Consider the following 27,137-nt stretch of genomic DNA (forward strand, 5'->3'; position numbering starts at 1 on the left):
AAATGCTTTTTATCTGGCTTATTTGCAATGATAAAATCGATCTACACAAAGGTCAATAAATATCACGTGTGACGTCCTACATTTTGACTTTTTTTGTCGACCTTACAAATAGTCTAAACATTTCCTCCGTTGTGTCAGAGCTTGTGTTAATCATGGTTATTAGATATTTCTACGATTTGATGTCCCAGCCATCGAGAGCAGTTTACATTTTTCTGAAAATTAACAAAATTCCATTCGAACCAAAAGCAGTTGCTCTAAGAAAAGGTATGTATGACATGTATGGCATATTTGTATTATTTAAAGTTTCATGTTAGTACCGTATGTATTCTATAATTTATGTCGAACGGGTAACTTTATCAAGGACTCAAACGCCTTTTGCTGGACGGCTCAGTCACGCGAGATCAGTTGGTACCGCCAGTCATAGATGCAACGTTAACACCCATGGGTATTACATATATATGGTACCGTAAACATGTTTATAATAATTTATGTCGAACGGGTAACTTATGATCAAGGACTCCTCGATCATTTCATTTGCATTTTTTTTTAATTATCACACGCCTTTTACTGGACGGCTCAGTCACGCGAGATCAGTTGAAAGGTATGGAAAAATCATATTATTAAAAAGAAATAAAGTGAAGGGATACCTATGGTGAACTTTGACGTGGTTGTCATTATATAGATGTGTGTCTTTTTTATACTGATGCATGAATTTTATTAAATTTTTAATATTTATTTTGCATTTTTCTATGATCTTGCCAACAGAGACGTATTGTTTTAAATGTCTTGATGTGTATACGTAGAGCTGCATGTTGCCAGTTGTACTTGTGACTTAGAAACTTAAGGGCATACGATACAGTTACAGGGGAGGTAATGACGTTGCTAACGTAAAATGTTATTTTCGCGACGTCAAACGGTGACATATCGGGAAAAGATGCATTTTTCGACTGATTTTTATCATTCAAACTGATTTAATTTGAAAACGAGTTCATGGACCCCTATTTTTCAAAACAGCAATTTGTTTCATTTTGCAGGGAGATTATGTGACCCAAATTTTATAAAACTGTAAATAGAGGATTTTTTTTTATTTTGATAAACATGCAGCAAAAAATGACGTATTTTTCTCAATTCATGAACATTTGATAAATATGAGTTATTTCTGAATGAAAAATGCATAATTTATTTAGAATACTTATAAAATACAGAAATTACCGATTATTTAACAAAAAACAATTTGTGTTTATCTTTTATAACAAAAAAGTTATGTCTTTCTTTCGAAAAAGAAATTACGTCCACAAATCTGAATTTTGAGCAAATATACAAAATTTCGACCTCATTTTACTCAAAAAGTAGCACATGAAGGTATATTTTTTATTACATATTTGATTTAAACAGGTAAAAAATAGCCTACATGCAAATTTTCACGAACTTGTAAATACAGGATCAAAACTGTATCGTATGCCCTTAATACAGTAACCATTGGCGGATCCAGGGGTATCCGGGGGGTTGGAACCCCCTTTTTTGGACGATCAATGCATTTGAATGGGAGCATGTACATATAGTTGGAATCCCCCCTTTTACTCTGGGTTGGGAACCCCCCTTTTTAAAATGGCTGGATCCGCCCCTGGTAACAGTACTAGTAGTATAATGTTGGTCACAAATTGTATACAAGCGTTTTAAAGGAAAGACTATGTATATATGTGAATATTATAATGATTAAATTAGGTATACATTTGTAAGTGGTTTAGATGATGAAATAGACAGATTTTTTCTTATAGTTTTTGGATTCATGCAATGCGCCTTTTTATTGGGTAGCAACATAGAAAAAGTATCAGCAATTCATTATCATACCAAAGTCAAACATGATAACGTAGCCTATTCTATAGTGATGTTTCATTATTTGAACTAACTGATAAAGAATTTCAATATATAGGTTTTACAAGGAAAGAAACTTTATATATAATATTTGAATAGCACTAAAGATTAAGTCCGACGCTGTTTGATTGAATTAATCGATGCACTTTTTTCTATAAGTACAATGACTTGTAATTGTTTACATCAACACCCTTTGATTTTTTTGATAGCACAATTCTATGTGTTGATACTAGTGAGTATCTTAAATGATAGATTCATAATGTACATTTTAATTTACTCTGGATTTTAACGCCAACATAAATCCGCCAATTTTTTTTTTATAGGAGAGCATTATTCGGACGAATACAAGAAAGTTAACCCTTTCAGCTTAGTGCCTGTTCTCGATGATAATGGATTTATTTTAACAGAAAGGTAAACATTGTGATCAATAGACCAAATCAAGGGTCAGATACTATCTAGAGGTTCTCATACGGTTTTCAAAAATCTTCTGGTTAGTTTTTTTTGTGTTTTTTTTATGCCCCACCTACGATAGTTTTTTTTTATGCCCCACCTACGATAGTAGAGGGGCATTATGTTTTCTGGTCTGTGGGTCCGTTCGCTCGTTCGTCCGTCCGTTCGTTCGTCATTTCGTTCGTCCTTTCGTTCGTCTCTCCGTTCGTCCGTCTGTTCGTCCGTCCGTTTGTCCCGCTTCAGGTTAAAGTTTTTGGTCAAGGTAGTTTTTGATGAAGTTGAATTCCAATCACATGTTCCTTATTGTATGAGCTTTCTTATTTTAATGCCAAATCAGTGATTTTCCCATTTTCACGGTCCATGGATCATAGAAAATGATAGTAATTAAATGCCCTCAATATTAATAGTTTTATAGTAGGGCGAACAGACTCTATGGGCGAACGAACTCGACCGAACGGACCTAAGGCGAACGGTCCCGATACCTCCGTGTACTATGAACACATTCTTTCGATCTATATATATATTTTTCCCAATATTTAGTAGATTTTTCTTTCTGGAAATGGTTGACATACACTGATACGAACCACACAAAGTAAATGTTTTACTAATTATAGTTTTATTTTACCGTATTTGTTAGACTATAAATATCTATTTCAATCACTAACATCAGAAGCTATCAAGAAAACAAGAAAATACCGGAAATTTGAACCATCTTTAACAGAAAGTACTGAAACATACATAGTAGACTTGCGTGCATTGACAAACTTTCTTATCCTTTGATGAGGAATAAAAAATGACCAATCAATCTATTATTTCAGAAATTGACCATTTTAGTAGAACTAATGTATGAAAAGTTGGCCCTACCTCTTTGACTGATATTAAACATATCTGTCCAAGTATATACAAAATTGATTCATATTAACATTTATTCGTTTCAATTGACATTAAGTTGCGTCCAGGATTTGATTGACCACTTTCAGCTCTATTGGCATCTGCATGGCGGCCAGTTTGTATTGGGAGCGTGAGTGTCCTTCGTTATAAAAACTGACAACCCTTGTTACTTTAGATTGAAGTTCTAACTAATATTAATTTTATAAAAAAAAAACAGGACGGGCATAATGGTTTTATTAGGTTAAGATTCTTGAAACTTTTTAATATATATTTGATATATGGTTTCGGAGAAGTTGCTGATACAAAAATGAAACTTAAACAAACATTTGGGGAGGTTATTATTCTACCTTTTCATACTGAGGAATAATGAAAACTTGAATTTTTCAGTGTTGCCATTTTGAAATATTTGGTAGCAAAGTATAACTTACCAGAGCACTGGTATCCTAGAACGAACTTACAAGCCCAAGCAAGAGTAGACGAATATATGAACTGGCAACATTGGAATACCAGGCTGAAGTCAGCATATCTCTTCAGGAATCTGGTAATTTTCTTAATTTTTGGATACATATTTATCTAATTTGATGAGTTCGAAAACTTTAAAATATCCTTCACCAGAAAACAGACAGAAGGATGCGAAATCAAAAGATTAGTAATTTTTTTTATATTGAGGTCACTATATGGTTTTCAATAATCCATCTGTGTCTATACCATATGTCATCTCCCGAGTAAGTACATGTTTTATTAAAGACACTACTACTATTGCAGTCGTCTTCTTCATCTGCCCTACGATGACTGTATGAATTATTAATCTCGTTAGTAGTGGTCGATTACGGGAAGTATGCGGTTGAGACACTATGATCAGAGAATTTCCACCAATTTCCGTAACAAGACTACCAAGTGTAGCCACTGACGAGGTTTCATACTTGGAAAAAAAGTAGAAAATTAAACTTCAAGACAAATTCAGAAATAAATATTTCAAGCTACATGTAGTAGTATAATTATCTGTATTTTGGACAATAAAAACAACAAAAAACATTCCTAAAACACTCAAGAATGCTGACAATTACCGATAGCAAGCGCCAAACACCTAGATTGGTTTATATGTAGAAATCTTGCTCGCCTACACTCTAAAATCGACCTCTCTATTGTCGTGTAGATTTTATACAATCCACAGATATTAAAGGAAAACCTCAAAATTACAAAAATGCAATGCGTTTGCAAGAAGAGTATACTTTTATGTTATAGGGGGAGGGTTGATATCTCACAAAACATGTTTAACGCCTCAGCATTTTTGCACCTGTCTCAAGTCAGGAGCCTCTTGCCTTGGTTGGTCTTGGTTTTTTTTAAATTTTAAATCATTTATATGTTTGGTGTGATGTCCTATTTCATTTAACTAGTACATATTTTGTTAAGAGTCTAGCTGAAGGCTGTGTTGCTGACCCATTGGTGGTCTGCTCGTTGGTCGGGTTGTTGTTAATTTAATTCATTCCCCATTTCCATTCTCAATATGATGTAACACATATGTGTTACTTCCAGTAGTGCTGATATGATCAAATCGCCGTTTCAGAATATAAGTAAACAAAAGAACATATAAATGATGACTGAACTTATCTTTCCAGTTGATTGAACCAAAAGCTTTGAGTAGACCAGTTGATTGGGATAAAGTAGAACAATTTAGAACAGAAGTAAGGAAAACTGTAAAATTCTTAGAAAATGTTTGGCTGAAAGATCAACCTTTCCTTTGCGGACAAGAAATTTCTGTAGCTGATATCCTTGGAATCTGTGAATTAATACAGCTGTATGCTGTCAATGAAGAGTATTTGTATGAAGAGAATTCTGTAGTCAAAGCATGGATGGATCGAGTTAAAGAGAGGCTACAGCCTCACTTTGACGAAGCTCACAAACTGACATACAGGACACGTGAAATGTACCCAATGATCAAAGAGCAACTAGCCAAACTGTAACTTGTACTGATCATTGTACGGCATGGCCTTTCATTCAGACTTTTTGTATAATAGTATATATGGTGCATACAGATTTTATTTAATAAAACACTCGTATTATTGAATTGTTCTTTACAGGTTTTTTTTAGCATGTATTTTGTAAGAATAGTATCTAAAGATTTTGATAACTTAAGCTGTATTTTATGCAGAGAAATACTGTGACAGCCTCCTTCAATGATTACTTGTGAAAAACGGCGTTCAACAAAGTCATAGAAAACTATCATCGTCTGTCAAATGCAATAATACTATAAAACGCAGATGCAATAAAATCTGAAGCAATAATTCGAAAATATATTGTGTCACTCATTTTTCATTGTTTTGATTTCTGATAAAAGACTATGTTTTATGCAGCTATATTTACAATTATTAATATTGTTTACACTCAATAACTTTTTCATCTTTCTTAAACATTAAAAGGTGTCTGTCTAAGTTTCATATCATTCAATTAAGGTTTGGAAGATTAAAAAGGTTAGAGGTTCCTGACTTGAGACATGCACAAACATGCGGTTATGTTATACATGTTTTGTGTGGTCTCAATCGTTGTTCCCCTAAAAATCTAGCCAATGTGGAATAAACAAACACAACAATGCGCACAGTAAACCTCAGTTTGAAAGTAATAAAAACGACAATGATCAACATAGATTAAAAAAGAACTACTAACAGTTATTGTGCTATGGTAAATTTTTATATCTTTGTCTTTCATGTTTGCTTATAAGTTTTGTCTACAAGCATTTTGGATTATCACTATAATTTCTAACATTTGTCCCTATATTGTTTGTTTTGTTCGCACATCAGTCTCAATATGATGGAATTTCATTCGACTGTCATAAAAGTGAGAGGTTAAGCTAAATATAAAGCCAGGTTTAATCCACCATTTTCTACCTAAGTCAGGAATATGACAGTTAGTATCCATCTTTTAATGTGTTTGAGCTTTCGATTTTGCCATTTGATGAAGGACTTTTCGTTTTAGATTGTCCACGGAGTTCGGTATTTTTGTTATTTTACCTTTTCGTGATTATCAGATATACCAGTTGTAGACCCCATGTGTGTCTTAGGTGTGTTTTTCAATCATTGAACATCTACACCGTTTACATTCTGTTTTGTCAATGACGACAGAAGATATGGTTAGTCTGTTGTTGTCCTTTTAGGTCATATATCTCCTAATTTGTTTTCTTATTTTTGCATCTTTGGCATTCAGACTTTAGGTTTAAGTGTTCATATGATGGTAAATATTGAGTAGCGCTTCGGACGCACTAAATGTATTAAGAATGACGAAATCATTTCATTTATTCGTTAAGTAACACATTTTATCATTCCTCCCTTATATATTGAAAGTTATGACAAACTCTAAACTATAAAAGGGTCCAGGAATAAAGTTTACTTTCGACATAAATATTATTTAGATCTCATAAACATGTTTAACCCCGCCGCATTTTTGCGCCTGTCCGAAGTCAGGAGCCTCTGGCATTTGTTAGTCTTGTATTATTTTAATTTTAGTTTCTTGTGTACAATTTTGAAATTAGTATGGCGTTCATTATCACTGAACTAGTATATATATTTGTTTAGGGGCAAGCTGAAGGACGCCTCCGGGTGCGGGAATTTATCGCTACATTGAATACCTGTTGGCGACCTTCTGCTGTTTTTTTTTTTCTATGGTCGGGTTGTTGTCTCTTTGACACATTCCCCATTTTCATTCTCAATTTTATTAATGCCTTGTATCAATTTAATTTTGAAATATTCAGGTGGATGATTTTTATGCCCCACCTACGTTAGTAGAGGGGCATTATGTTTTCTGGTCTGTGGCTCCGTTTGTTCGTTCGTTCGTTCGTCTGCAGGTTAAAGTTTTTGGTCAAGGTAGTTTTTGATGAAGCTGAAATCCAATCAACTAGAAACTTAGAACACTTGTTGCTTATGATATGATCTTTCTAATTTTAAAGCCAAATTAGACTTTCGACCCCAATTTCACGGTCAACTGAACATAGAAAATGAAAATGGGAGTTTCAGGTTAAAGTTTTTGGTCAAGGTAGTTTTTGATGAAGCTGAAGTCCAATCAACTTGAAACTTAGTACACTTGCTGCTTATGATATGATCTTTCTAAGATTTTTACCCCATTTCACGGTCCATTGAACATGGAAAATGATAGCGCGAGTGGGGCATCCGTGTACTTAGGTCACATTCTTGTTTTTTATGTGTTTTGTTTAGTAATAATCACAATTTAAATGTAAATATAGATCCTAGTATGTATATATACAAGGTCATAGCCAGTAGCTAGGCTTCTCTTATAAACAATTGTGCCGCTAACATTATTAACACCTGTTATTCATTACTGTTTTGTTTATAGAATAGTTTATATACAAATTCGGAGTTCATTGACAGAATAAAATATCTGTTACATCATGCTAATAGAAAAGGGACGATACTTCCAAAAATACTTATTAAAAATGTTGCAGTCAGAATCACACTTACGATATTCTGAACAGATAAAGATTGATTAAATGGTATTTCACGCCATTATTTACCATTGATATGGTTATATTTATAAATTAGCTGTTTACAAAATTTTGAATTTTTGAAATGCTAAGGCTTTTCTACCTCAGCCATAGATTACCTAAGCTGTATTTGGCAAAACTTTTAGGAATTTTGGTACGTACTGCTCTTCAACTTCGTACTTTATTTGGCCCTTTTTAACTTCGATTCGAGCGTCACTAATTAGTCTTTTGTAGACGAAACGCGCGTCTGGCGTTTATACAAAATTAGTCCTGGTATTTATGACGAGTTTATTTACACCATTGTGCTATTTTTTGTGGTCAGTATTTGACTGTCGGAGGTAGCAAGCGTGCACAAAGAAAACCACAGACCTTTCGTAGGGAAACTTACAAGCCTTGTCAATCAAGATTGGAGTCGGAGTGCAGAGTTAAAACTCACATCCTCAGTGTTTACTGGCTTATAATACAGAAAATAGACTACTTTGACCACTCGGCAACTGCGGCCCCAACATATAAAGACCTCATGTACTGCCATCAAAATTATATTTATCAGCCCTGTAATAAAAATGACCTGCAGGCAGGAATATGGTACTTAAAGCCATATCAGTATCATAAACACACAAACATACCTGAACTATTTCTTAATACTATGTTGACCCAATTTCAATAATACTGATTTATTTGAAAATCTCATTTTCTGTATCCCATACCGAGGAAGCTTAAGTTATTAAAATATGTAGTAATAGCTTGGTGCTTTACTTTATAAATCTAAATAACGAAGTTTCTTAAAACAGAAATCGACAAAAACTTAAGCCAAGGACACTAGAAACTTGCATATAACAAAAGTTAAATGAGGTGGTTTGGGAGGGTTAAATATCAAAATACGCTTGCAAACACATAATATATATATCCAAGCCAAAGTATAAAATACTTGGTTAGGTTTTGAAAAGCTGCATAGATCTTCGTCGTACGGCCTTCAACAAAGATAAAAACCTAAACAATTCGCTATACAATGTAAAATGCATCTATATAGACTCCTATATGATTTTGAATACCCATGGTATCATTCGCTTCTCTTTTGTGTTATTGGCATTAGTGCTTGAAAGCGGAAAATGTATTCGTTGTCAAATGTGTCAACATATATGTATCTTTTCAAATCATTTTTTATAATAAAATCAAATTTATTCCACGTTTATTACAGTAATTTAAAAACAATCTCCATATAAGAAATTAAATAGCGGATATTAAAAAAAACAATTAATATTATTTAGCAGCTGTCATAACTGGAAAGATATATAAGGGAACTCAAATACGATGAAATTCATCCATTGCATTTAGAAGAACACATTTGTAGGAAACAAGTAAGTAAATTATTATTGTTATAGAAGGAGGGATCTTTGCCTTAAAAAAATGTTGATTTCCATTCCATATGACGATAAACATCTCTCATTCAGAGAAACATGTTGGTTTTATAAATGATGAAACATGTTATTTTTGGGCCGTAAACATTTTGTTACAATAACTTTCTCCCCTTTCGTAAAAACTCACCAAAACATCATACAAAAGCGTCGCAGAGTTATGTTTGTGTCTGTCGTTGGTGAAATATCTTCATTGTTGTTCTGCGGTTTGCATGTTGTGTCGACTATTATATTATTTGTTTGTGCGTTTCTCTGTGATGAATGTTCTGATGTGTGTTTATTCTGTATTTCTGTCGCGTAGTGTCGTCATTTTAAGGAATTATTTTTAACATTATCAGCAACCGTTTGGCTTACCATTTTACCAGGTTCAAACCAGGTTCAAACCAACTATTTTTTTCCTGAAAATGTCCTGTACTAAGCCAGGAATATAACCGTTATCAAATAATTCGTCTATGCATTTTTGCGTTTGTTTTTGTTGTACTACAGTGGTTCTGTTCTTCCTTTTTTCCCCTTTAATTTGATGTGTTTCTCTTGATTGTAGTTTGTAACACATTTATTTTCTCTCAGTTGATTTGAGACTTTTAAACACAGTATACTACTGTTGCCTTTATTCATGTCAGTGACAAAACAACACTAGAAGTTAAAACGTCATGTAATGGTCGTTGTCATTAGACAAGATTCTATTTGTCCAGCTCTAATAGTTATCAAGACGCGCGTTTCTTTTTCATAAGACTCACCAGTGATGCTCTTATCAAAATATTTATAAAGCCAAACAAGTACAAAGTTGAAGTGAATTGAGGATCCAAAATCCAAAAAATTATGCCAAATACGGCTAAGGTAACATATGCCTGGGATAAGAAAATCCTTAGTTTTCTCGATAATTTCTAAGTTTTGTAGACAGGAAATTCATTAAAATGAACACATTATTGATATTTATTTCAAAACCGAAGTATTGACTACTGGGCTGGTGATACCCTCGGGGACGAAACTTCCACCAGCAGTGGCGTCGACCCAGTGGTATAAATAGTTATCTAAGATACCAGGATTATATTTTAGCTTATTCGCTTCGATATGAGGATGTTAGGAATACAGAGAAAATCGGATGTTGTTCAACAAAATTTGAAACCCTAATTGATGATCATATTTGTAGACAACCACTAAACACGCTCCATATTTTATACGTCATGAGGTGGGGTTGAAATATTGTTCTGGCACCAACTTTTTATATTTCCAAAAACTGAAAATCCTAAAACAACTTCGAAAGCAAATTGAAAACTTATGTTTTTATTTTACTGTTTACTCAGCAGTTTCCCTTTTTTTCAGACTTTTAAGAATCAAAATGAAGTACGCAGTGATTGCATTAATCGTAGTTCTTGGTGTTTTGAGTAAGTATGATTTTAAAAATACTGAAGCGACCACCATTCAATTCTGTCATTTTTGTCTTACAAAACTCTGTGATACAGACTTGTTTTAGGAGAACTTCAATTTTGTGATTACAAAATTCATTTTTGTGATGACAAAATTCCTTTTGGTAGACAAAATTCATTTTTGTAGACAAAATTCATTTTTGTAGACAAAATTCATTTTTGTAGACAAAATTCATTTTTGTAGACAAAATTCATTTTTGTAATGACAAAAGTCAATTTAGTCAAAAAGGTATGCAAATATAAGCTTATTTGCATACAAAATGGACTTTTGTTACCTGATATGGAAATTAAAACACAAAAGTCAATTGTGTGAGACAAGATTCAACTTGTGAGACAACATTGACTTTTGTCAGACAAAATTCAATTTTGTCAATTTTGTTCAATTTTGTACAATTTTGTACAATTTTGTCTTACAAAAGTCAATTTTGTCTCACAAACGTCATTTTTGAAAAAGAAGAATAATAAAGTATAACAACTATTCTATTTTACCCCTCATTACATAAAACCAATATTTCGTCTTTCAACTTTGAGTAAATTCATAACGAAAAATCAAATTATCGGCCTGGACATGAACACCTTCTTTTTATCTAACGCTATAGTTGCTGTTAAAATGAACTCACCTATAGTAATAGGTGTGTCTTTATAAAAGTCTACATGCAAGTTATTAACATAGTCAAATAACATTGTTTGTACTTTAGATTTGTAATGTTTTAACAGTTATCTCCGAAAGTACTACTGCAGATGATGTGTCGGCGTTTAAAACCGAAAGTTATTGCAATAAAAATGTTGCAAACTGTCCAAGTAACAAAGCTGATAAAAACTGCAATAAATGTTGTCGCCAAGCCGGATGTCAACGTGGTGACTGTGGACAGAAAAAGTGCAAATGCTCCAAATGTAAGTCTATTTTCAGTATCTATGTAACCATTCTGAAAATACCTCAAAATTATTACCAAGCAAGGTACAACAAATTTGTATAAGCCCAACTTTTTCATTTTATTATATTTTTTGCGTATGTAAAGGGTATAAAAATATCAGATTTTTAAAGAATAGATAGTCGTTAAAAGCTTTCCAAAATATTTTATATATGGATAACAATGTGACTGTTACACCATTTTAACGTCACGTTTAAATCCTTTATTTTGGAAAAGGATAAAAAAAACGAATTTTGGTTATTGTGTATAAAGGCGCAAAACTCAAAAAGAAAATAACCCTATATAAAGAAGCATGTTTTCTTAAACTTACATAAAACTTGTGTTTTTGCTTGCGCTTGTTAACTATTTGTAAAAAGAGTGACATCATAAAAACGGATATTGTTGTGTATAAAATCCGTTTTTTTTTTCTCTCTAATGAAACAATGTGCACAAAATACGTCATCATGGTTACGTTTTTATGTTATATGTTGACCTTTGTATTGTAAGTAGCTTATATGTGTTTAATGAAGCACTTTAATAATCCTGAAATGGGTTTGAAATTAGCCTCAAATAATTGCCAACTTAATTATCGAAAATCTGAAGAAAAATATATTTTTGAGAGAGATATTGCATTGTTATGAGAATGTGATAAAAAAAAGTGTGTAACTTCTTAAAAGATTTTCTTTGTATTCCAGGTTGACCGGTTTGAAGCAGTATCAGCCTGAAACTTTGGATGCAGATTTGATTTCAAATAAAAATATTCAGTGTTATCATTGTTTCTTCTGCAAATCTTTGACAAGGTGTTGATATGGTAAAATTGAGATACGGGGTATACGTCAATGTGACAGCAACCTAACGAAATATATTAACAAACAAAAACGGAATGGTATGAAAGTTTCATCTGTTAAGGGCAAACATTATTGAAAGTATCTGACTGTCAAATTCAGCACTATAGACACTTTTGTAGATCTGGTCTGAACATTGTTGCTGTGTCTCTTTATAGTTTTTATTTTTTTTCTAACACATTAAAAAGGTACGAATATCCATTTGATGGCACTGATGCAGATGTTCAATTCAATGTTAATTTATTGCTAGCGTTTGTCCTGTAAAATATTATAGCGGCATAGGATTTGCATAAAATGACATTATCAAAGGGTGATAACTCTCATAAGGAGTCAATGACGATTTTGTCTCAGTCGACACATTTTGAAGATCTCTTCTTGATGATCAGTTTTGGTCTTTAGAATTTCTCTTTTATCTTTTATAAGATGACAAGAAAAACACCACAAAAGAACGAAATTTAAAGGCAATGATTTTTTAACGGTGTCTCCCGATGATTTTGTTTTCGTTGACTTAGATGTTGTCTTGTCATCATTTTTGGTCTTCTTACATTTGTTCTATATCTATCATATTTATGCCTAGATTTCTCAAAATGAGTACACATCTTCATCAAATGGTTATATCTCCCATAGTGCTCCATGGGCAATTACTGTCATCTAGACACCAACTTAATGCAGTTTACTTAACATGCAAATTATTAAAAATAGCCAAAGACGGGTTTTTTGTTATGTAGAGGTTCTCTTTATCTACAATAGTTGTGAAGCTTTGAAGTACAAAAATAATTAAAAAAAAAATGAAAAGGTAACTCTCTTCATATAATGATTCAACTGGCAATAAAGTCAATAGTGATCGGTTTGTAGATCTAGTTGGACTGAACAGTTTTTCTTTTTGTAATGCTTTATACAATATGCTATTATTGAAGGGCAGTAACGGTTGTTGTCTAGCGTTAACAATTTCGGCCATGTTTAACAAACTATCAGCTCTATTGGCATGGCATGGCGGACATTTTGTATTGGAAGCGTTAGTGCCCTTAGAGAACCGCTGACATTCGTTATAAAAACTGTCAATCCTAGTCACTTTAGATTGAAGTCCAAACTATAAATAATGATTTATATAAACAAAAACAGGACGGGCACAATGATTTAGGTTAAGATTCTTGAAACTTTTTTATATATTTGAAAAAGGGTTTCGGAGAAGTTGCTGATACAAAAAAAAGAAACTGACAGGTTAGGTGGTATCTAACACTACAGGGAGATAACTCTGTAAAATCGGCTAAACGTTTTAATTACGTTGCGTTGTTAAGGGAATATTAAGCTTCTCAACATGCTCAATGATCAAAATAAGTGTTTGTCACACTGCTATATGAATAGTGTAATTTTTCTGTTAAGTTTGTTGGTTCAAATTTTTTGATTTTTTTATATTTTTGTCAAAGGATCAAAGTAAATACTTTGCCAAAAATTTATAAAAATTAAACGAGCAAAATAAATTTGAGTGAAGGTGTTGGGTACCATCTTAAACAAACATTTGGGGAGGTTACTATTCTACTTTGTCATACTGTTGAATAATGAAAACTTGAATTTTTCAGTGTTGCCATTTTGAAATATTTGGTTGCAAAGAATAACTTACCAGAGCACTGGTATCCTAGAACGAACTTACAAGCCCAAGCAAGAGTAGACGAGTATATGAACTGGCAACATTGGAATACCAGGCTGAAGTCAGCATATCTCTTCGGGAATCTGGTAATTTTACTAATTGTTGGATACATATATCTAATTTGATGAATAGTAGCATTTTTTAATGGAGGTCACTATAAGGTTTTCAAGCAACAATCCACCTGTGTCTATACCATATGTCAACCCCCGAGTAAATACATTGTACATGTTTTATTAAAGTTTTTCTAATTTTATTTTCTTGTGTACAATTTGGAAATTAGTATGGCGTTCATTATCACTGAACTAGTATATATTTGTTTAGGGGCCAGCTGAAGGACGCCTCCGGGTGCGGGAATTTCTCGCTACATTGAAGACCTTTTGGTGACCTTCTGCTTCTATTTTTCTATGGTCGGGTTGTTGTCTCTTTGACACATTCCCCATTTCCATTCTCAATTTTATTTAGTAAAAGCACTTCTTAAATTGCGGTCGTCATATTCATCTGGCCTACGATTACTGTATGAATTCTTATAACCTCGTTAGAAGTGGTCGATTACGGGAAGTATGCGGTTGAGACACTATGATCAGAGAATTTCCACCAATTTCCGTAACAAGACTACCAAGTGTAGATCAGTGTAGCCACTGACGAGGTTTCATACTTGGAAAAAAAGTCCAAGGCAAATCCGAAAAAAATATTTCAAGCTACATGTAGTAGTATACTTATCTGTGTTTTAGACCCCAAAAAAACAACGTAAAACATTCCTGAAACACCCCAAAATGCTGACATTATTACCGATAGCAAGCGTCAAACACCTAAATTGGTTTATACAGAAATTTTTCTTGCCTACACTCCTAATATCGACATCTGTACTGCCGTGTTCATTTTATACAATCTACAGATATTCAAGGAAAACCTCAAAATTACAAAAATGCAATGAGTTCGCAAGAAGAGTATACCTATAAGTTATAGGGGGAGGGTTGATATCTCTCAAAACATGTTTAACGCCTCAGCATTTTTCCACCTGTCTCAGGAGCCTCTTGCCTTTTTTTGGTCTTATATTTTTTTTTTTAATTTAAGGTTTATGTGCCCTTCTGTAGCCATTTTTGTACGAACTTTTCAAACTTCAATTGTATCAAAACTACAGATAAAATGAATAATTGAGATATTCCATTTTGTACATATTCCAAGGTGAAACTTGATGCAAAGCATTATTTTTTACTGTTCCATTACATTTAATAGAAAAATAGGACTTTTTCTATCAAATGCAATGAAACATTAAACAATAATTGAGGTTTAAAAAATTAGTACAAAAATGGCTACAGAAGGGTACATAAACCTTAATTCATTTATATGTTTTGGAGTTTGGTGTGACGTCCTATTTCATTTAACTAGTACACATTTTGTTAAGGGACTAGCTGAAGGTATTCAATGTGAGATTTCTCGCTGTGTTGCTGACCCATTGGTAGTCTGCTCTTTGTTCGGGTTGTTGTCCATTTGACACATTATCCATTTCCAATGAGTTCGCAAGAAGAGTATACCTATAAGTTATAGGGGGAGGGTTGATATCTCTCAAAACATGTTTAACGCCTCAGCATTTTTCCACCTGTCTCAAGTCAGGAGCCTCTTGCCTTTTTTTGGTCTTATATTTTTTTTTTAATTTAAGGTTTATGTGCCCTTCTGTAGCCATTTTTGTACGAACTTTTCAAACTTCAATTGTATCAAAACTACAGATAAAATGAATAATTGAGATATTCCATTTTGTACATATTCCAAGGTGAAACTTGATGCAAAGCATTATTTTTTACTGTTCCATTACATTTAATAGAAAAATAGGACTTTGTGGCAAATAAATCAAGATTTTGATAAAAAAAAATCAACAGCCTTTATCCTTGTACTCTCATATTTGGCAATTTGATGACTGCTATATATAGGATTATTGCATGCAGTGCTAGCATTAACTTCCTTAAAACAAGTTTATAAATGTCGTTATTGGTTAAAACAAATATAGATATGACCAAAATCAAGTACACCTTTTAGGGTGCGCTCGACTTAAGTGACTCAGCACGAGGTGTTTTGGAATTTACAGGTTGCTTACAACTTTTTGTAAAAAATAAACACTAGCAAATCATAGAAAATCAAGTGAGTAATCTATGTTTCAAATTTTATAACAAAAATCTCTGTATTAAAGGCTGTGGATTTTCTACAAAAATCTTGATTTATTTGCCACAAAGTCCTCTTTTTCTATCAAATGCAATGAAACATTAAACAATAATTGAGGTTTAAAAAATTAGTACAAAAATGGCTACAGAAGGGTACATAAACCTTAATTCATTTATATGTTTTGGAGTTTGGTGTGACGTCCTATTTCATATGACTAGTACACATGTTGTTAAGACACTAGCTGAAGGCCCCCAATGTCAGATTTCTCGCTGTGTTGCTGACCCATTGGTGGTCTACTCGTTGGTCGGGTTGTTGTTCATTTGACACATTCCCCATTTCCACTTTCAATATGATATAAGACATAAGTGTCACTTCCAGTGGTGCTGATATGATCAAATGTCACTTCCAGTGGTGCTGATATGATCAAATCGCTGTTTCAGAATATTAGTAAACAATAGAACATATAAATAATAACTGGAACTTTATCTTTCCAGTTGATTGAACCAAAAGCTTTGAGTAGACCAGTTGATTGGGATAAAGTAGAACAATTTAGAACAGAAGTAAGGAAAACTGTAAAATTCTTAGAAAATGTTTGGCTGAAAGATCAACCTTTCCTTTGCGGACAAGAAATTTCTGTAGCTGATATCCTTGGAATCTGTGAATTAATACAGCTGTATGCTGTCAATGAAGAGTATTTGTATGAAGAGAATTCTGTAGTCAAAGCATGGATGGATCGAGTCAAGGAGAGGCTACAGCCTCACTTTGACGAAGCTCACAAACTGACATACAGGACACGTGAAATGTACCCAATGATCAAAGAGCAACTAGCCAAACTGTAACTTTTGTACTGAGCATGGTACGGTCTTCCATTCGTTCTTTTGTATAATAGTATATTTGGTGCATGAAGATTTTATTAAATAAAAAGACTTGTTTTATTGAATTGTTCTTTACAGTTTTTATGAGCATGTATTTTGTAAGAATAGTATCTATATATTTTGATAACTTAAGCTGTATTTTATGCAAAGAAATACTGTGACAGCCTCCTTCAATGATTACTTGTGACAAACGGCGAACAACAAAGTCCTAGAAAACTATCATCTTCTGTCTAATTCAATAATACTATAGAACTCAGATGCAATAAAATCTAAAGCAATAATTTGAAAATATATTGTGTCACTCATTTTCCATGGTTTTGTTTTCTGATAATAGACTATGTTTCATGCAGCTATATTTACAATTATTAATATTGTTTACACTCAATAACTTTTTCATCTTTCTTAAACATTAAAAGGTGTCTGTCTAAGTTTCATATCATTCAATTAAGGTTTGGAAGATTAAAAAGGTTAGAGGTTCCTGACTTGAGACATGCACAAACATGCGGTTATGTTATACATGTTTTGTGTGGTCTCAATCGTTGTTCCCCTATAAATCTAGCCAATGTGGAATAAACAGACGTACAACAATGCGCACAGTAAACCTCAGTTTGAAAGTAAGAAAAGGTACTAAGAGAAACTAATAAAAACGACAATGATCAACATAGATTAAAAAAGAACTACTAACAGTTATTGTGCTATGGTAAATTTTTATATCTTTGTCTTTCATGTTTGCTAATAAGTTTTGTCTAGAAGCATTTTGGATTTTCACTTTAATTTCTAACATTTGTACCTATATTGTTTGTTTTGTCCACACATCAGTATCAATATAATGGAATTTTATTCGACTGTCATAAAAGTGAGAGGTTAGGCTAAATATAAAGCCAGGTTTAATCCACCATTTTCTACTTAAGTCAGAAATATGACAGTTAATATCTATTCTTTTAATGTGTTTGAGCTTTTAATTTTGCTATTTGAACAGGGACTTTTGATTTTGGATTGTCCACGGAGTCTGGTATTTTTGTTATTTTACTTTTTGCTTATTATCAGATATACCAGCTTTAGACCCCATGTGTGTCTTAAGTGTCTTGTGTGACGTATTAAATTTTCTGACGTCAGACACTCTAATCAATGAATGTGTTTGTAGATAGATGTTTTTGTGTTCTGTTAAATTGTTCCTTTTAAAATTGTTACACGAGGATGACTGCTGTACCCATATTTTGACTATTTTATTTATTGTGTCTATTTAGATAACGCATCATCGTAAATATAACGGAATTTGATGAGACTGTTATCAAAGTGAGAGGGTTAGCGCTATACAACCAGGTTTAACCCACCATTTTCTACATTTAAAAATGCCTGTACCAAGTCAGGAATATGTCATTATTTGTCCATTCGTTTTTGATGCGTTTTGTTATTTGATTTTGCCATGTGATTATGGACTTTTCGAATTGATTTTTCTGTAAGTTCAGTATTTTTGTGATTTTACTTTTCATTCATTGAACATCTACACCGTTTACATTCTGTTTTTTTCTAATGACGAAAGACGATATGGTTATTCTGTTGTTGTCCCTTTGGTCATATATCTCCTATTTTAAATATCAAGTAGCGCTTCGGACGCACTCAATGTATTAAGGGTGACGAAAGCATTTCATTTATTCATTAAGTAACACATTTTATCGTTCCTATCTTATATATTGAAAACTATGACAAACTCATAACTATAAAAGTATACATCAGACTCGGACTTCTCTTGAATTGAATTTTAAATATACGTATTGTTATGCGTTTACTTTTCTACATTGGCTAGAGGTATAGGGGGAGGGTTGAGATCTCATAAACATGTTTAACACCGCCGCATTTTTGCGCCTGTCCCAAGTGAGGAGCCTCTGGTCTTTGTTAGTCTTGTATTATTTAAATTTTAGTTTCTTGTGTACTATTTGGAAATTAGTATGGCGTTCATTATCACTGAACTAGTATATATTTGTTTAGGGGCCATCTGAAGGACGCCTCCGGGTGCGGGAATTTCTCGTTACATTGAAGACCTGTTGGTGACCTTCTGCTGTTGTTTTTTCTATGGTCGGGTTGTTGTCTGTTTGATACATTCCCCATTTCCATTCTCAATTTTATTTGTAAAATAATATCATGAATAAGGGTGCATCTATTTTCCATATAGTCGGCAATATTTCTCATGCTCTTATGATGTTTTTTTTTGTCGTTTCATTTTTGATGTAAGTCAGTATTTATGCATCCCACTATCGGGTTTTGACATTGGACCTGTCTGGTAGAGGTGGTTTCCAGAGTGCAAACACGAAGGAAAAAAGTGTCTATAGTGTTGTTGTCATGGTGTTTACTCTTGATGTTTACATCTTACTTAATTTGTACTTTAACGTTAAAGTATATACTATATACGCTATTTATCATCAACTACAAAAACTTTATCAGCGTCTTTGTCAATAAACTATTAAAACTACAAACACCTTGTATTGGCGTCTTTGTCAAAGTACTATCAACTGCAACACCTTTTTCTTTGACAGCTTTAATAGCCGATTTCTGTCAATTCTGTCAATATGACGAAACTATAAAAAAAAACTTGATTGAAGTGGGAGGTTAAGCTAACTATCAAACCAGGTTCATCCCACTATTTCTTCGGGAAATGCTTGTACTAAGTCGGGAATACGACAGTAGTTTTTCGTTCGACACTCATTTACCTTGGAAATCGTTTATTATTTTTGTTTTTTTAGTAATAAGCACAATCTAAAATGTCAATAGATGCTATGTATATATACAAGGTCATAGCCAGTAGCTAGGCTTCTCTTATTAACAATTGTGCCGCTAACATTATTAACACCTGTTATTCATTACTGTTTTGTTGATAGAATAGTTTATATACAAATTCAAAGTTCATTGTCAGAATAAAATATATCTGTTACATCATGCTAATAGAAAAGGGACGCTATTTCCAAAAAAAAATATTGCAGTGAGAATCAAACTTACTATATTCTAAACAGATAAAGATTGATTAAATAGTATTTCACGCCATTGTTTACACCACTGTGCTATTTCGTTGTTGTCAGTTTTTGATTGTTGGAGGAAGCAATCGTACACAAAAAAAAACCAGACCTTTCATAGGAAACTTAAAAGCCTTGTCAATTAAGATTGAAGTCGAGTGCAAAGTTCAAACTCACATCCTAAGTGTTTACTGGCTTATAACACAGAAGTTAGACTTCTTTGACCACTCGGCCACCGCGGCCCCAACATTTAAAGACCTGATGTACTGCCATCAAAATTATATTGATCAGCACTGTAATAAAACATGAACATGCAGGCATGTTTATGGTACTTAAAGCCATATCAATATGATAAACACACAAACATACCTGAACTACGATTATTTCTTAATACTATGTTGACCCAATGAATGCATAACATTATGTTGTCCCGATTACAATAATACTGAGACATTTGAAAATCTCATTTTCTGTATCCCATACCGTGGAAGCTTAAGACATTAAAATATATAGTAATAGTTTGATGCTTTACTTTATAAATCTAAATAAATAAGTTTCTTAAAACAGAAATCGACAAAAAACTTAAGCCAAGGACACTACAAACTTGCATAAAACAAAAGTTATATGAGATGGTTTGGGAGGGTTAAATATAAAAATTTGCATGCAAAATACTCTTGCAAACACATTTTATAGTTATCAAAGCATAAATATGAAAATACTTGCAATGGTTAGGTTTTGAAAAGCTGCATAGATCTTCCTCGTACGGATTTCAACAAATATTAAAACCTAAACAATTCGCTATAAAAAGCCTCTTTATAGACTCTTATATGAGTTTGAAATTTACCCACTGGTATCATTCGCTTCTCTTGTATTTTATTGACATAAGTGCTTGAAAACGGAAAATGTATTCGTTGTAAAATTGGTCAACATATATGAATCATTTCAAATTATTTTTTGATAATACAATCAAATTTATTCAACGTTTATTACAGTAATCTAAATAAAATCTCCATATAGGAAATTAAATAGCGGATATTAAAAAAGGCAATTAATATTCTTTAGCAGCTGTCATAACTGTAAAGATATATAAGGGTGCTCAAATACGATGACATTAATCCATTGCATTTAGTAGAACACATTTGTAGTAAACAAGTAAGTAGAGTTTTATTGCAATAGAAGGAGGGATCTTTGCCTAAAAAAATTTAATTTCCATTCCGTATAACGATAAATTCTCTCATTCAGAGTTACATGTTTTTTTTATGAATGATCAAACATGTTATTTTGGGACTGTGAAAATTTTGTTACAATAACTTTCTCCTCTTCCGTAAAATCTCACCAAAACATCATACAAAAGAGTCGTATGCTTGTGTCTGTCGTTGGTGAATATATTTGGTTTTGTTCTGCGGTTCGCATGTTGTGTCGACTATTATATTATTTGTTTGTGCGTTTCTCTGTGATGAATGTTCCTATGTGTGTTTATTCTGTATTTCTGTCGCGTAGTGTTGTCAAATTTTAGCGATTATTTTTAACATTATCAGCAACCGTCAGGTTTGGTTAACCATTTTACCAGGTACAAACCAACAATTTTTTTCTGAAAATGTCCTGTACCAAGTCAGGAATATAGCCATTATCAAATAGTTCGTTTTTATGCATTTTAGCGTTTGTTTTTGTTGTACTACAGTGTTTCTGTTCTTCCTTTTTTACTTTAATTTGATGTATTTCCCTAGATTGTAGTTTTTAACACAATTTGTTTTCTCTCAGTCGATTGGAGACTTTTGAAAACAGTATAATACTGTTGCCTTTATCCATGTCATTGAAAGAACAACACTAGAAGTTAATACGTCATGTGACGGTCGTTGTCATTAGACAAGATTCTATTTGGCCAGCTCTAAAAAGCTCTCAAAAGTACCAGGATTATAATTTAGTACGCCAGACGCGCGATTCGTCTTCATAAGACTCACCAGTGATGCTCTTATCAAAATATTTATAAAGCCAAACAAGTACAAAGTTGAAGAGCATTGAGGATCCAAAGTTAAAAACAAATGTGCCAAATACGGCTAAGGTAATCTATGCCTGGGATAAGAAAATCCTTAGTTTTCTCGATGATTTCTAAGTTTTGTTAACAGGAAATTTATAAAAATGACCACATTAATGATATTTATGTCAAAACAGAAGTATTGACTACTGGGCTAGTGATATCCTCGGGGACGAAACTTCCACAAGCAGTGGCGTCGACCAAGTAATATAAATAGTTATCAAAGATACCTGGATTATAATTTAGCTAATTCGCTTCGATATTAGGAAGTCAGGAATACAGAGAACATCAAATGTCGTTCAACAAAATTTGAAACCCTAATTGATGATAATGTTTATAGACAACCACTGAACACACTCCACATTTTATACGTCATGAGGTGGGGTTAAAATATTGTTCCGGCAATTTCCAAAAACTGAATACCCAAAACCCTAAAACAACTTAGACAACAAAACGAATACTTATGTTTTTATTCTACTGTTTACTCAGCAGTGTCTCTTGTGTTTTTTCAGACTTTTTAGAATCAACATGAAGTACGCAGTGATTGCATTAATCGTAGTTCTTGGTGTTTTGAGTAAGTATGGTTAAATACTGAAGCGACCACAAAAATATTAACACATTTATATCCCACTCCACCTTCGTAAATATATAACAACAAAACACATCTTTGTTCCTCGATCAAATTGTTACGTAGATTTTAACTTCTTGTAAATTGTGTTCAATTCATTTATGCGTTCTACCACCATTGATTTCCCTCTATTAGTCTTTGTTATATTGGCACTTTCAAAGAAAATGTTCAGAATTTATGTTTGTTTCAAATAAAGAAATACTTGGCATGAATAAAGTTTTATCCTGTCCAGTACTATATACAATACTGGCCCGTTGAAAAGGTGAATATCCAAAATTGTCAACACGAGAAGGTTATTTCATTGAGGGCGCAGCCCGAAGTGAAACAACTTTTAAGGGTTGACAATTTTGGATATTCATCGATTCTAAGGGGCCACAATTGTTTTATTATACCGAACTAACAGTGGAAGGCCTTTTGAACACTTACTTTATTTTGTACATAACAAATACAAGATTACGTTTGAAAATAGCTCAGGAAAATACATTAGTCATGTTTGTGTTCAAAAACTTGGATGTTCAAAAAAGGTAGAATCTTTTTGTAAAATATTAATGGCCCTGAAAAGGACCGTTTATAAGAAATATCATCGGCTGCTGGTCTTCCATTCATTTCCAAAGCCTTATTTCCTCGTCTCTCGATGGGCTGTCAGTGTAACGTGAACGCTGCCATCTTGTTTATTTACGTTTGTTGAGTCATTTTCATGAAAGGTAACTGAAGTGCAAATCTAGACACTAAAAAGGTTATTCGCCGGTGAATAATAGGGTTATTCACCGCTGGTGTAAATTTTAAGGGTTATTCGTCCTCCCTTGCAATTAAATGAAAATCAACCGAATTATTCCATGCCACGTGATAAGTTGTTATGCAATAGAATTGTTTGTAATATATGTAAGGTATAATAATAGTACATATTGCACATGTTTCATTGCATTTAAGAAGTTAACAAATCAAATTTTCAACCATTTTTTCCTATGTGCAAGCTTTAGTAACCATGCATGTAACCTCAAGTTTCCAAAATATTCTATTTAAACACCAAATCAAAAAATAATGGTACCAAGATATATATATATATATGAAAAAGATGTTTACTGCAAAGAAATTTAGGATAAATTTCCAACAACTGTTAAATTCAAGGACATTATTTTTTCGACGCCTTTTATGTTTCACCTTTATATGTTGAAAAACTTTACGACAAAAGAGATGGTTTCAGCTTTCCAATTGTGAACTTTTCATTTCTAAGTAGCAACATTCCGGCAGCACCTGCATACGGGGTACATATCTCCCAATAGTCCATTTGCCAATTACCGATTTGATTCTGTTATTACACACTTTTTATACAAATTACTTCCATTTGTCAATAATAGACTGGTTCCATACCGGACAAAATTAGCTTTTGCCAATGCAAAGTATGATGAATTGAAAGTGATGTATCGGGGGTTTTACTAATTTTTCATAAAAAATAATTTCTGAAGTCAAAAGTATTTAGATTTACAACACATTCATATAATTAAAAGATTTGAAAACCTTAGAGATTACTCACATTACGCAAAGGTAAATTTGCTCGTTCTGCTAACTCTCCATTATAAATAAAAATTAATGTCCCTCATAAAGGGATCTCTAATTACAGGGTAAATAACGGGAATTGGCAAATAGTCTATTGATACGGTATTCCCGTGCTTGCATTTCCTATCATGATTTTCTTGATAGAGGGTTGCTGCTCAAAAGGAAGCTATTAAACCAAGAGTTCCAAATGGTGAAGTTTAAATCATCCTTTCGTAAATGTTACGGACGCCATCACGAGTTGGTTGACCGTTATGGCATAACCTTTTCACAAATGATTTCGGATATGTTCCTTACGTCGTAAATACATTCCCCTTCCCTTTCATGAATGTGAACTACCGAATTAGACTACTAGTATTTACCGGATTTGTTATAACATAAGCAAAGACGATGGGTGCCACATGTGGAGCAGGATCTGCGTACCGTTCCAGAGCACCTGATATCAAACCCTAGTTTTTGGTAGGGTTCGCGATGCTTATTCTTTAGTTTTCTATGTTGTGTCATATGTTCTATTGTTTGTATGTTTGTCTTTTTCATTTTTGGCTAGGCGTTGTCAGTTTATTTTCGATTTAAGAGTTTGACTGTCCCTCTGGTACCTTTCGTCTCTCCTTTTTATCGGGAATACTATAAGTACAATTTTTCTTGATGTGTTTATTTTCGCAAATTTCGCGACATTCTTTTATCTAAGAATCAATTAATGCATAGATTTGTTGACCAATTCAACATTTCATTCGTAGTAATATTGCCATTTTGTATCGAGAATTAGCCGGGAATTAACTGTAAAAATTTGACGGTGCTGTCCATATAGAAATGATAACAAATCCATGGCTTGCATGATTTTTTTCTATTAGAATAAGACGAATAAAAAAGTATAACAACTATTCTCTTTAACCTCTCATTACATAAGACCAACCTTTGTTCTTTCAACATTGAGTAAATTCATAACGAAAAGTAAGATTATCGGCCTGGACATGAAAACCTTCGTTTTATATAACGCTATAGTTGCTGCTAAAATAAACTCTGCTATAATAGTAGGTGTGTCTTTGTAAAATCTACATGCAAGTTATTAACATAGTCACATAACATTGTTGGTACTTTATATTTGTAATGTTTTTAACAGTTGTCTCCGAAAGTACTACTGCAGATGATGTGTCGGCGTTTAAAACCGAAAATTATTGCAATAAAAATGTAGCAAACTGTCCAAGTAACAAAGCTGATAAAAACTGCAATACATGTTGTCGTCAAGCAGGATGTCAACGTGGTGACTGTGGACAGAAAAAGTGCAAATGCACCAAATGTAAGTCTATTTTCAGTTTCTATGTAACCATTCTGAAAAATAAAACAAAATCATAACTAGGCAAGGTACAAAAATTTATATAAGCCCAACTTTTTCATTTTATTATATTTTTTGCGTATCTAAAGGGTCTAAAAATATTTTATAAGAACATATAGTCGTTAAAAGCTTTCCAAAATAATTTATATCTGGATAACAATGTGACTGTTACACCATTTTAACGTCACGTTTAAATCCTTTATTTTGGAAAAGGATAAAAAAAAAAAAAAAAAAAAAAAAAAAAAAAAAAAAACGGATTTTGGTTATTGTGTATAAAGGCGCAAAACACAAAAAGAAAATAACCCTTTATAAAGAAGTATGTTTTTTTTTAAACTTACATAAAACTTGTGTTTTGCTTTCGAGTGTAAACTATTTGTAAAAACGGATATTGTTGTGTTTAAAATCCGTTTTTTTTTCTCTAATGAAACAATGTGCACAAAGTACGTCATCATGGTTACGTTTTTTTGTTATATGTTGACCTTGGTATTGTGAGTAGCTTATATATGTTTAATGAAGCACTTTATTAATCCTGAAATGGTTTTGAAATTAGTCTCAAATAACTGCCAACTTAATTATCGAAAATCTGAAGAAAAAAATGTGTTTGAGAGAGATCTTGCATTGTTATGAGAATGTGATAAAATAAAAAAGTGTGTTACTTCTTAAATGATTTTCTTTGTATTCCAGGTTGACCTGTTTAAAGCAGTATCAGCCTGAAACTTTGGATGCAGATTTGATTTCCAATTAAAACATTCATTGTTATCACTGTTTCTTCTGCAAATCTTTGACAAGGTGTTGATATGGTAAAATTGAGATACAGGGTATACGTCAATGTGACAGCAACCTAACAATATATAATATAAAAAGCCAGAATGGTATGAAAGTTTCATCTGTTAAGGGCAAAAATTATTGAAAGTACCTGACTTAAAATTTCAGCACTATTAACCCTTTTGTAGATCTGGTCTGAACATTGTTGCTGTGTCTCTTTATCGTTTTTATTTTCTTCCAACACATTAAAAGGGTACGAATAGCCATTTGACAGCACTGGTGCAGATAAGGAGTCAATTGAAAATTCTTTCAATGTTAATTTATTGCTAGCGTTTGTCCTGTAAATTATTATATCGGCTATAGGATTTGCATAATATGACATTACTTGGTAAAATCATTATCAAAGGGTAATAACTCTCATAAAGAGTCGATGGCGATTTTGTCTCAGTTGACACTTTTGAAGATCGCTTCTTGATGATCAGTTTTGGTCTTTAGAGTTTCTCTTTTATCTATTATAAGATAACAAGAAGAAAAAAACACAAAAGAACGACATTTAAAGGCAATGACTCTTTAACGGTGTTTTCCAATGATTTTGTTTGCGTTGACTTAGATGTTGTCTTGCCATCACTTTCGGTCTTCTTACATTTGTTCTATATCTATCATATTAATGGCTGGATTGCTCAAAATGAGTACACATCTTCATCAAATGGTAATATCTGCCAAAGGTGTCCATGGACAATTACTGTCATCTAGACAACAACTTAATGCAGTTTACTAAACATGTAAATTGATAAAAATAGTCAAAGACTGAATATTTTGGCATATATG

At 32.8% G+C, this 27,137-nt stretch overlaps 2 protein-coding genes across 2 annotated transcripts; both read left to right on the top strand.

Annotated features, from left to right (window-relative positions):
* Window positions 1–61: 61 nt before the first annotated feature.
* Window positions 62–17,051, top strand: LOC134727424 (glutathione S-transferase theta-1-like). Its single transcript, XM_063591805.1, has 6 exons — window positions 62–264; window positions 2,199–2,286; window positions 3,604–3,757; window positions 4,836–5,179; window positions 13,887–14,040; window positions 16,606–17,051. The coding sequence occupies exons 1-6, from the start codon at window positions 153–155 to the stop codon at window positions 16,948–16,950; spliced, it is 1,197 nt and encodes a 398-aa protein (XP_063447875.1). The 5' UTR covers window positions 62–152; the 3' UTR covers window positions 16,951–17,051.
* Window positions 17,052–21,117: 4,066 nt separating this feature from the next.
* On the top strand, window positions 21,118–26,306 carry LOC134681710 (potassium channel toxin alpha-KTx-like). The gene is made up of 4 exons (XM_063541348.1): window positions 21,118–21,146; window positions 22,542–22,603; window positions 25,332–25,508; window positions 26,229–26,306. Exons 2-4 carry the CDS (start codon window positions 22,558–22,560, stop codon window positions 26,231–26,233), a joined length of 228 nt encoding a protein of 75 aa, XP_063397418.1. The 5' UTR covers window positions 21,118–21,146; window positions 22,542–22,557; the 3' UTR covers window positions 26,234–26,306.
* Window positions 26,307–27,137: the final 831 nt, after the last annotated feature.

The sequence above is a fragment of the Mytilus trossulus genome, chromosome 8 (assembly GCF_036588685.1).
Source record: "Mytilus trossulus isolate FHL-02 chromosome 8, PNRI_Mtr1.1.1.hap1, whole genome shotgun sequence".
NCBI classification, from domain to species: domain Eukaryota; kingdom Metazoa; phylum Mollusca; class Bivalvia; order Mytilida; family Mytilidae; genus Mytilus; species Mytilus trossulus.

What these genes read in the sequence shown, in the direction of transcription:
- LOC134727424 (XM_063591805.1), top strand. Translation starts at nt 153, where the DNA reads ATGGTTATTAGATATTTCTACGATTTGATGTCCCAGCCATCGAGAGCA. An exon ending in AGCAGTTGCTCTAAGAAAAG is followed by an intron (nt 265 to 2,198) that starts GTATGTATGACA and finishes TTTTTTTTATAG; the next exon opens with GAGAGCATTATTCGGACGAA. An exon ending in CATATCTCTTCAGGAATCTG is followed by an intron (nt 3,758 to 4,835) that starts GTAATTTTCTTA and finishes TTATCTTTCCAG; the next exon opens with TTGATTGAACCAAAAGCTTT.
- LOC134681710 (XM_063541348.1), top strand. Translation starts at nt 22,558, where the DNA reads ATGAAGTACGCAGTGATTGCATTAATCGTAGTTCTTGGTGTTTTGA. An exon ending in CGTAGTTCTTGGTGTTTTGA is followed by an intron (nt 22,604 to 25,331) that starts GTAAGTATGGTT and finishes TGTTTTTAACAG; the next exon opens with TTGTCTCCGAAAGTACTACT.